Here is a 10,778-nt window from a genome sequence, read left to right as displayed (position 1 = left end):
ATCGAAATTATCAAAATTTTAACATTGCTAATTACGGTCTGTCATTTCACCCTTCGCAGAATTTCCTGACGATACGGGCTATATCCAATAATGATAGACTTTTGCTCGTATCCAAACAGTCGATAGCATTAAGCTATGTGTATAGAGCTGAGCTTCACTGGGGTCTTACCGATCTTCATTATATGGGTCAGTCCCACGTAACATAAAAATACGTCAAGGCCCACAATTGTGAGGGTCTGTAAAACGTGTAGCAGCACTCCAGCCTATAAATACGCTGTATTTCACCCCTGAACCCCTCTTAATTCTCTGTTGACCGTTAGGCCTACGCCCACGTCCACTCACCCCGCCTTTTATATATATATATATATATTCATGTTACTCCATCATCTCAATTTCCTATCCCACCCTATAACCAGCTCTCACGAAAATGGAGAATTACTCTGCAAAATTTCTCTCTATCTTCGCCTTTCTCCTCCTTTCTATACTCTCTTCGGCCGTGGCATTGCTCCGCCCGCCATCGATTCGGGCAGAGAAGCTAATCCGAGACCTCAACTTGTTCCCTAATAAACCGATCAATGTAATTGATTTAGACCGTGAAAATTCTCGTTACTTTTCCTCTGGTCAGAATATTGTCGAGTGGCGTGTTAAGTTTCCCAATTTGGTTGATCCTAGAGGAGTTTCTCTCGAGGACCTTGGGCACCATGCTGGTTACTACCAGATTCAGCGTTCTCATGCAGCTAGGTTTGTTCCTTAAACCCTAGGCGTAGGAGAATTTCTTCTTTCATGTGTTTAGACAATAATCAATCTGTTCCTCTCCATTTGTTACCGCTGAGCGTTTTCTCGGTGATTCTATTTTTTGTTTTCACAATTATTTATTGAGTTATTCTATTTAGTGATTTCCACCAGAATTAATTGCTTTTCATATTCGTTTGCTTCAGTCGAATTTATTTGTTGAGGAAGAAGACTAAAATTTTCAATTTTTCCTTTTTATATTTATTTGTTTATTTATTTAAGCTTAAGAGTATTTTTGTTTTTTCCATCACCTTAACAAAAAAATTCGACAAACCGTCATCAGAGACAACCACCTCCAATTTTAGTAATTTATGGAAGATAATGACAAGAAACAAAGCTTTATTACACCAGTGAACTTTATCGAGTATTTGGTTGTTAAAATACATGTCCATAAGATGAATGCAGTAGGAATGAAAATGCTAAGTTGGAGGTTGGATCATACCAGCGAGAAATGACAATTTATGCCAAAACGTAGAGGTGGCATTAATTGAAGCGAGATCAAGGAAATGGTATAGGCTGTCTTTATATATTTTTTAATTTTTTTATGTTTTCTTGCTTTAAGAATATTCCTCTTTTTTTCTTTATTGGTTTCGTTGGTAAATTGTTTGTGAATCTTTAATTATGTTTAATTATTATTGGGATTAGGAATTGCTAATTGTGGAAAAAGATTAATGTTTTTTGTGAAAGATCAATTTTTTGGTATTGGTTTGAATTATCTTTTTCTGGTAAAATTTCGTTGACATTCTTTTGGGGAAGCTGTTATCTATTTGTGTAATGGTAATTAATCACATTGTTTGTTGATGAGGTGAAAGAGTAGTGACTTCCTCAGGGTGGATTGGAAGAGAGAATTAGTCTTTTTTGAACCTCGAAAGGGAGGTCCTCGTGATTCCACCGGGTTTTTCATGAAATATTAAAGATCATTCATACATAGCATAGTCGAGGCTCGCCCACTTCTTAGTTCTTAGAACTAGTGTGCTCTGGATGGAAGAGTTAACCGGATAGGTGGGACGGAGTGGAGGAAACAGCTAGATTCCAGGCGATCGAGCTCTCTCTTCCAACAATTTTTTGTCCCAAAAATCCACAAGAACATTCTATGGTCTTGGTAAGAGAGGGATGAGTTAAGGTTTTACTTGTAAGTTACCACATTTGTTTAAGGATTCTTAAATTTTTTTGGAGTAAAGGATCATCAACGAGTCTATTTTTAGCGTGTTACTCTTATTCAAGTATGTTTGATGATGCCATGTGAATCACCAGAAACATGTGAAGCATATGGTTAATAACTAACTAATAACAGAAGTTTCATAATGGGACCAGAGCAAGTTGCCATGAGACGAAGATATTTGTTGTAAAGAGAGTCAATTTCTTAAATGTCCAAGGTTCAATAGAATTGAGAGGTCTTCCCTGTTTTAATCCGTCCGCTTTCTAAGTTTTACGATCAAGTCACTCATTCTTATTTGCTTCATTTGATAGCTAATTGCCTTTTTTTTCATGCTACTTCTCCCATGTCTTATTTTGCTTATACATTCTAGAGTTGGGAACTCGTATAGTGAATGCCTTCGAGTTTCCCAATTTCTTTATTCTCTTATTTAATTGTTCAGTGAATTTCTTTTGAGTTTTATTAATTCATCTGCAACTTGTTTTGACTTTTGAAATCTTCTCATATGAATTTAAAAGCCTTTGCTTTTTTCAAGTCGAGAACACAGGGGAGTGTTAAAGCTTATACAATATAGCTGACGCACCACTTGCTAAATTAATGGCATAAGCCTACAGCCTTTTCATTTGTAACCTTTTGGGTTTGAGTTGAACGCACGGTACACTACAGATATTACTTTTTTCTTTCTATATGCAACATTAGAATTTCACTCGAAATATTATGTTCTAGGACAACTCATGCTAATATGAAATACAAGTTGGTGCATACTCACTTTGAAAGTTGAATACAGATGTAACTACATTTCAATTTCCATTTTAGTAAAAGTTTTGCAAAGGTGATTTTTTCTCTATTCCAATTGTCCTTCTTTGCTCTGTTTATTAAAAGTGAATCTCTTTTATGCAGAGCAGTAGTTACATTAAAATCCTTCGTCATATCTAACCATACATAAAGAGACAATCTTAAGAGATCATTTGAAGAAACAAGTTGTTGATAGTTTCCCTTTCAACAGAAAGGGGATGGTTTTTCATTCTAGTCACTATGGAAGTTGATATTGGAATTTCCTGCTGCAACAAGAATATAACTTTGGAGAATCCGACACCAGTTAATGAATCGAAAAGGCCAGGAGAAAATCACATGAGCACTTCTGTGTTCGTAAATCATGGTAAGTCTTGCTTTAATTATCCGTGTACAGAATTGAGCATATAAAGATAATCATGACATGAGAAAGTTAATATTTTTTATGTCTACCCTTGCTGCCTTTATTGGTACACAGATTGAAAGTTTATCAAAATAGATAACTGAATTAGAGGTTTTCAAGGAAAAATTATGTGTGTGTAAACTAACAAAAGAAAGGAAAAAGTAAGGGGCTAAATATTTTAATGATTTTAGTCATATCCATGGCTATTGTACATTAAAGTAAATAGCGTGATTCATAATGTGTTGGTCAAATATACTTAACAAAGCCTGTTATCTGGTTACACGACTCTCTTCTTCCACTGCATTGTTTCAATTTCCAAAGTTAAACCGTGGAGGTGCATATCCTTTTTAATTACCTAATTCTGTGCATTTTAGGTTGACCTCTTCGTCGAAGCATATCATTAATACCAGTATGATTGCTTTTTTGACTGGTGCATCTGGTGATTTTTGATGAATATATTCAAACTATATCCAGTGTTCCAATATATGCCACTTGAATTTATCTTCTGTTATAATTATAGATGCTTGTGTAATGTGGAAGGTCACGGGTTCGAATCTTGCAGCTAACCTGTTCTAAAAATTTCATTTGTCAAACTTGAAGACAAATGGTTGACACATAATCCGACTTGTTGAAAATACACATATAAATAAAGAAAGTTCTCTTCCTAATAGCTTCAAGCATTTATGAAAGTCGATTAGGTTTGCAATGAAAAAAATGAGTGTGACCTACACAATATATATATATAAAATAAATTATCCGCACTCTTAAACTTAAAAGGTGGATAAAATAGAAAATTTTTTGCTCGTCTCTATAAAATTAACAACAAAGTGAAAAGGTTAATGAGAGATCTTTAATATGTCTGTATTTTTAGCTGCAATTTCATGGCATGAGAGCAGGAGAAAATGGATTGGAGATCTATCTCAGAGGCCGGAAAGGGTGCCAAAGGATCCAATTATAAGGTACTGCACATAATTTCCTATGCCTTCCTTGATTGACAATATTGTTAGAGTTGTGACTCAAATAGGAGTTTTGAATCGCATGTTGTTGGTCTTGAAGCTGAGTCTAACTGCATTCAACAACAAGGAAACAAAATCCCGTTGAAATTGGGTCTCCTAATTGTAATATATTTTATTGTCTTTTAGGACTCTTTTAGGGTCTACGCGACCTATAAATACAAGGCTCATTTGTCAGTTTTGTTTAAGCATTATTATTGTGTCTGTAATTTCTCTCCATATTGTCAGTTTATAATACATCGTTCCTTCGCGATAAATTCTCTTTGTTTATTTCTTTACTTTAATCTTGTTTCTTGTTGTAATCTTTATAACCTTTGTTTATTTCTTTACTTTAATCTTGTTTCTTGTTGTAATCTTTATAACTTCACATTGTCATTAAATCTCATTCTTTACAACCATTTGGGATCAATAAGTAGTATTAGAGCTTAGTTTTCTCTTCTGTGGATTGGTTGAGGTTTTTTCAGAGATGACTACCGTGAGGTATGACATTTCGCTGCTGAATTGCAATACAAGATTTTCTTTGTGACAAGTAAAGATGAGGGCTATCTTTGTGGCAAGTCAAGATGAGGGCTATTCTAGCGCGGTTGGATTTGGACAATTCGTTGCTAGATTTTGAGAAGATGATAGTTAATTGGACAACGGAAGAGAAAAAACGGAGGGATTGGAAGGCTTTATTGGAAATCCATCTTCATTTATCCAACAATATTCTGCAGGATGTCTTGAAAGAGAAAACAACGGATGCTTTATGGTTGAAACTGGAACAGTTATGCTTGACTAAAAGTCTCACGAGCAAACTGGCTCTAAAGCAGAAGCTATATTCTCATCGCACGACGAAAGGAGGGTCACTGGAAGACCATATTGTCGTGTTCAAGGAAATAGTTACAGATCTGAAAATGTTGGAGGTTAAGTACGATGAAGAGGATTTGGCCTTGATCCTGTTATGTACGCTGTCTGGCTCTTATGCGTCGTTTCGGGACAACATTTTGTATGGTTGGGATATTTTGACTATAACGACGTCTATGATGTTTTGCACTCAAAGGAGAAGTTAAAGTATTTAGTTGGAGCTACATCAAGGGATGAGGAAGTTCTTGTATCTCATGGAGGTCGACGGAGGGGTAGATTGAAGAATAATAGCAATTTGTTTTGCTTCTTCTACAGACGTAAGGGACATATTCGAAATGATTGCGATAAGTTGTAGGCTAAAGGTGATTTAATTGCAAATCGTGGAGCGCAACTTTTGACTTCAGATGAAACAAATGTAGTTGACGGTTTTTCAGAAGGCGGAGATGTGATGTTGACCGTGGTATCTAACATGGAATCTAGGCTTGACGAGAAGTAGATTCTTGATTCGGCATATTCCCATCATATGTGTTTCAATCTGAATTTCTCTCGTATGTCTAGTAAGGTGGAGTTGTAATGGAAAACAACTAGTCTTGCCGTATTGCTGGGATTGATCAAGTCAGATTTAGACTGCTGGATGGGATAGTCAGAACAATTGATCGGGTTCGACATATTCCAAACCTGAAAAGGAATCTCATCTTGTTTAGTACTTTGGATGCAAGATGGACAGTCAGTACTCTAGTGGAGGTGGAGTCTTGAAGGTTCGAAAGGGTGTCCGGGTTCTACTAGAAGGACGGAGAATGTCTCAGTTGTACATCTTACAGGGGAGCGCAGAACTAGTTAAGACATATATGGGCAAGTTCAATACCGTGGTGGATATTCAGTTTGGTACAGTACCTCTTGTAATGGGCTTTGGGTAGGTTCAGAACATTGTTTGAGAGAGCGTTGGTGATTCCGCTTTGCTACCAATTTCAGCGGTTGCACTGTGTTCAGTTACTAGGATTGGATCCATTAAGCGTAGGTACCGAAGCTATAAGTAATGCATCTATGAATCTCATAGAGAGTTCGATCCTGGCTGAGGATGAACGCAGATGTAATTTAAGGCAAAGAGGGAAGATTTCGTGAGACTCTGCTAGGGAAGAAAGACGGGAGCACGAACGAGGGAGCAATGGATCGAGTAAATAGGAATCGGGTGGTGTCAGTGATGTCTGTAATGCTTTTGGAGACGTTAAAGGCGACAATTCTAGCAAGGGGCCTTCTGTTCAGGCATGTTGTATGGTTTCTGCTACAGGGTGTGCTTCGACCCTGTTTGGTGAACATTAATTCCTTGGGGGAATTTTGGGAACTCGGGAATAGAGTTTAGGTGTCGCTTGTGGACGCTGTGCAGAGGACGATGGTTTATATGGAGAGTTTTGGTTACTGTGTTGAGGAGATTTGTCATTTCATTTTGATGCGAATAGATTTATTTCTCAGTGGAGAATTTTATGGAGCTCTGCTCGTTGCACCGGAATTTGAGTTAAGGTGGAGATTGTTAGAGTTATGACTCAAATAGTAGTCTTGGATCGTATGTTATTGGTGTTGGAAAGGAGTAACTGCATTCAACAACAAGAAAACAAAATCCCATTGAAATTTGGTCTCCTAATTATAATATATTTTCTTGCCTTTAAGGACTTTTTGGTTTGAAATGTGGCCTATAAATACAAGTCTCCTCTATCAGTTTTGTTTAAGCATTATTGCTGTATTTGTAATCTCTCTCCATATTGTCAGTTTATAATACATCATTCTTCTGCGATAAATTCTTTTTGTTTATTTCTTTACTTTTAATTTTATTTCTTATTGTGATCTTTATTACCTTACATCGTCATTAAATCTCATTCTTTACGACCCTTTGGGATCAACACGTGGTATCAGAGCTCGATTTGTCAACAAATCTCTGGCCCAACAATCGTCTCTGGCTCAATAGTTATGGAGATACGAGTTTATGTGAGGGGGAGACGGGCTTGATCTCCCGCAGGCCCTTTGTGTGAGGGGGAGACGGGTTTGGTCTCCCGCAAAGCCCGATGTGTGAGAAGGAAATTGTTGAGGTTGTCCTACATCGGTTATAAATGAGGTTGGTATTCGATTTATAAGTGTGAAGGAAAACCTCACGTCTTGAGCTACTTTTTGGGGGTGAAAGAGGCCCAATACCACCCAACAAATAACATTATAGGGGGACGCAAATGTAGCACTGTTCGATATAGTAGCAATGAAATGAATGGCTAGAAGAAGATCATATCCTGTATCATTAATTTGGAGTTGCCATTTAGACTAGGTGTAGAGTTAATTGACATTTGTATACTTAACTGACTAATCTATTTATATGCAACAAGAACAGCTGGTTACTTTGCTCTACATTTATTGATGCCTTGAAGGCCCACGTAAAGTTTTGTAATAAGATGATTTTGTTATATAGTTCTAAGTAATTAGGGTATATAATACAACTGCTTCCATTGCACATATGTATGTGGTCCTTTTTCTCTGTAAAAGAGAATTTTTTAGAGTAGATCAAAGTTTTAGCTGTTTACTCTTCCCTACTTGGAGCTATTGAGGATACTAAACTCGTGCCTTTCTTTACATATGCATACGCACATATGTATTGTGGTGAAAAGGTTAATGACAACCACTATATTAGTATATTGAGGTATCCAAGAACCATTAATGATGTCATTGGTTTTCATTTCTCGGTTTATAAGTTTATACATTGAAATCTACTCTGGTATTTGCTCTTGCAGCTGGTCAATGACCTATGAAGACTTGCTTTCAACTAATGACCCTTTTTCCGAACCAATCCCTTTACCTGTAAGTTCTCTGGATAAAGATACTACAGATGTACTTTATAAGTATTTAGGTGTCCCCTTCACTCGAACGAGGACCCTAAAACAAACTTTTAGTTGTCTTTAAATGAGCTTTATGTGCCAGCTGAGTAGGGTATTTACTTTTTTGCTGCATAAAAATTGGACTACCATTATTAGTACAAATGCAACAAACTAAGCATTGGTCCCAATAAATTTGGGTATCCTTAGCAGCTAAGTTTTGGTCGTCTCCTACTGTTTCTGACTTGCTCTACCAATATCACGTCACTCACATGCGTGCTTCTTTTTTTCATTTCATTAATTATTTTTTTTCCTTTTTTGTTTGTGTGTGCGTGCGTGCGTGTGGGGCATTATTATGTAGTCTCTAACGTACAAATATGCTTACTGATGCAGGAGATGGTAGACTTTTTGGTTGATATCTGGCATGATGAGGGGCTTTTCGACTAGATAATCATATTCTAGGTCTTTTCGGAGGCTTTCTATCTGCACAGCAATGTGAAATATAGTTGAAACTTGAAGCTTCAGTATCCATTTAACTTCGAATCTTAGTTGTTGTAACAATAGTTAAATCACTCTAATCTTATAGTTGTTTGGATTGTTTATAATTTGTATATGGTTAAGACTTCCAGACAGAGATAGCCATGTACAGTAATTTCGATGTATTATTGTACCTTATTCATAGAACAAACTGAACTGCCTTTACAAAATTGTTATGGACATCATATGTTATTGCTGCTGCTTTGATGGCATTTGGTACCCACAGGTTGCCGTTTGAGTTCATTGGTTGGATGTATTTTCAGAAGAAATGAAATGAAAAATATGGAGCTCCTTTGGTATTTTTTTCAGTAGACCAACAATGAGGCAGACTTGAGCCTCTTTCTTTCAACCCGACTGGGATCGAGTCGATGAAACCTACCAAACTTCACGAAGAAGAGTTTCAAGGGTAGGGTCGAGTTTAGCTATTCTAGTAACCATGAGTACGAAGAGTGGGAAATAGAGCTTTATAGCTTAAATAGAAGGTTGATTTTCCAAATTAGCCTGAGAAATAAAAACATTTGAAAACTAGTCTCCAAACAACTAATTTTCCAAAAATACCCTTAATAGAGAAATTGCAACCAAAGCCATTACAATGTCTAAAAATCTTCAAATAAGTCCTCAAGAAAATATAGATCATAAATTTTTAATAAATCTAGATCCAAATATTATACAAAATTTTATTGATCTAAAAATCTATACAGAAAACGAATTAATCTATCTAGAAGAAGATCTGAAAGACTTCTTTATAGAATATTTAGACCCAAAAATAAAAAATAAAAATGATTCCATAGATAACGAAGCAATTAAAATGGAAAAAGACATATATAAATCAATTCTTAATTTAAGAAGGAGAATTAAAAAATTAAACATAATTATTCAAGAAAAAATATTGGTAAAGAATAGTGAATTTTATAAATTTTATTGTGTAATAAAAAATAGTGAGTTTTATAAATTCTATTGTGACATTTTAAATACTTATGAAGAATCTAATTGGCTCAAAAATATTAACCCCTCCGCTGCACACTCCGACCAGATGGTATCAGAGCCATGTTACGAACCAAAAATTATGATGAATATAGTAGATGAAGAAAATATAATTGAAGAATTTTTGGAAAAGGTTAAAAAACATAAAAAACCTAGTTATCCCTATTTACCTAAAAACACTACGAATGAAAGTTTTGAGGATATACATAAAAGACTAGAAAATCTAGAATATAATCTACAAGTAGGAAATGCATTATTAGATAATAATCTTAGAGGAAAAGATAGGATTATAATAAATCCACCTCAAGATTTTAGAATAACAAAAAATAAAGCTTCATCTCAATTTCCTATCCCACCCTATAACCAGCTCTCACGAAAATGGAGAATTACTCTGCAAAATTTCTCTCTATCTTCGCCTTTCTCCTCCTTTCTATACTCTCTTCGGCCGTGGCATTGCTCCGCCCGCCATCGATTCGGGCAGAGAAGCTAATCCGAGACCTCAACTTGTTCCCTAATAAACCGATCAATGTAATTGATTTAGACCGTGAAAATTCTCGTTACTTTTCCTCTGGTCAGAATATTGTCGAGTGGCGTGTTAAGTTTCCCAATTTGGTTGATCCTAGAGGAGTTTCTCTCGAGGACCTTGGGCACCATGCTGGTTACTACCAGATTCAGCGTTCTCATGCAGCTAGGTTTGTTCCTTAAACCCTAGGCGTAGGAGAATTTCTTCTTTCATGTGTTTAGACTAATCAATCTCTGTTCCTCTCCATTTGTTACCGCTGAGCGTTTTCTCGGTGATTCTATTTTTTGTTTTCACAATTATTTATTGAGTTATTCTATTTAGTGATTTCCACCAGAATTAATTGCTTTTCATATTCGTTTGCTTCAGTCGAATTTATTTGTTGAGGAAGAAGACTAAAATTTTCAATTTTTCCTTTTTATATTTATTTGTTTATTTATTTAAGCTTAAGAGTATTTTTGTTTTTTCCATCACCTTAACAAAAAAATTCGACAAACCGTCATCAGAGACAACCACCTCCAATTTTAGTAATTTATGGAAGATAATGACAAGAAACAAAGCTTTATTACACCAGTGAACTTTATCGAGTATTTGGTTGTTAAAATACATGTCCATAAGATGAATGCAGTAGGAATGAAAATGCTAAGTTGGAGGTTGGATCATACCAGCGAGAAATGACAATTTATGCCAAAACGTAGAGGTGGCATTAATTGAAGCGAGATCAAGGAAATGGTATAGGTGATTGAGACATTTCTTATGTATATCTAAATAAGCTCCCTCATAAGAGTGATTGATCTCAAGACTTCAGAAGAACAGGGGTAGACAAAAATAACATGGCTTCTTCTGGTTGCAAAGGGAGTAATTGCTTTGGATTTTCTAGTAGATTTAG

General features: G+C 35.8%; 1 protein-coding gene across 3 annotated transcripts; it reads left to right on the top strand.

The window, feature by feature from the left end:
* Nucleotides 1-1,525: 1,525 nt before the first annotated feature.
* LOC111407398 lies at nucleotides 1,526-8,608 on the top strand. Of its 3 annotated transcripts, none has more exons than XM_023036841.1 (5): nucleotides 1,526-1,894; nucleotides 2,854-3,107; nucleotides 4,015-4,102; nucleotides 7,768-7,834; nucleotides 8,242-8,608. In XM_023036841.1, the coding sequence occupies exons 2-5, from the start codon at nucleotides 2,984-2,986 to the stop codon at nucleotides 8,293-8,295; spliced, it is 333 nt and encodes a 110-aa protein (XP_022892609.1). In that variant the 5' UTR covers nucleotides 1,526-1,894; nucleotides 2,854-2,983; the 3' UTR covers nucleotides 8,296-8,608. The 3 variants fall into 3 exon arrangements, with proteins under 3 accessions (XP_022892609.1, XP_022892607.1, XP_022892608.1); XM_023036839.1 differs by having other exon boundaries at nucleotides 2,849-3,107; XM_023036840.1 differs by lacking the exon at nucleotides 1,526-1,894 and adding an exon at nucleotides 1,904-1,924 and having other exon boundaries at nucleotides 2,849-3,107.
* Nucleotides 8,609-10,778: the final 2,170 nt, after the last annotated feature.

The sequence above is a fragment of the Olea europaea genome, chromosome 13 (genome assembly GCF_002742605.1).
Source record: "Olea europaea var. sylvestris chromosome 13, O_europaea_v1, whole genome shotgun sequence".
NCBI lineage: Eukaryota > Viridiplantae > Streptophyta > Magnoliopsida > Lamiales > Oleaceae > Olea > Olea europaea.
This window is presented reverse-complemented; position numbering and strand designations above follow the sequence as displayed.

Coding starts and splice junctions, on each gene's coding strand:
- LOC111407398 (XM_023036841.1), top strand. CDS start 2,984: ATGGAAGTTGATATTGGAATTTCCTGCTGCAACAAGAATATAACTTTG. Junction 3,108..4,014: donor TTCTGTGTTCGTAAATCATG/GTAAGTCTTGCT, acceptor CTGTATTTTTAG/CTGCAATTTCATGGCATGAG. Junction 4,103..7,767: donor CCAAAGGATCCAATTATAAG/GTACTGCACATA, acceptor TTGCTCTTGCAG/CTGGTCAATGACCTATGAAG.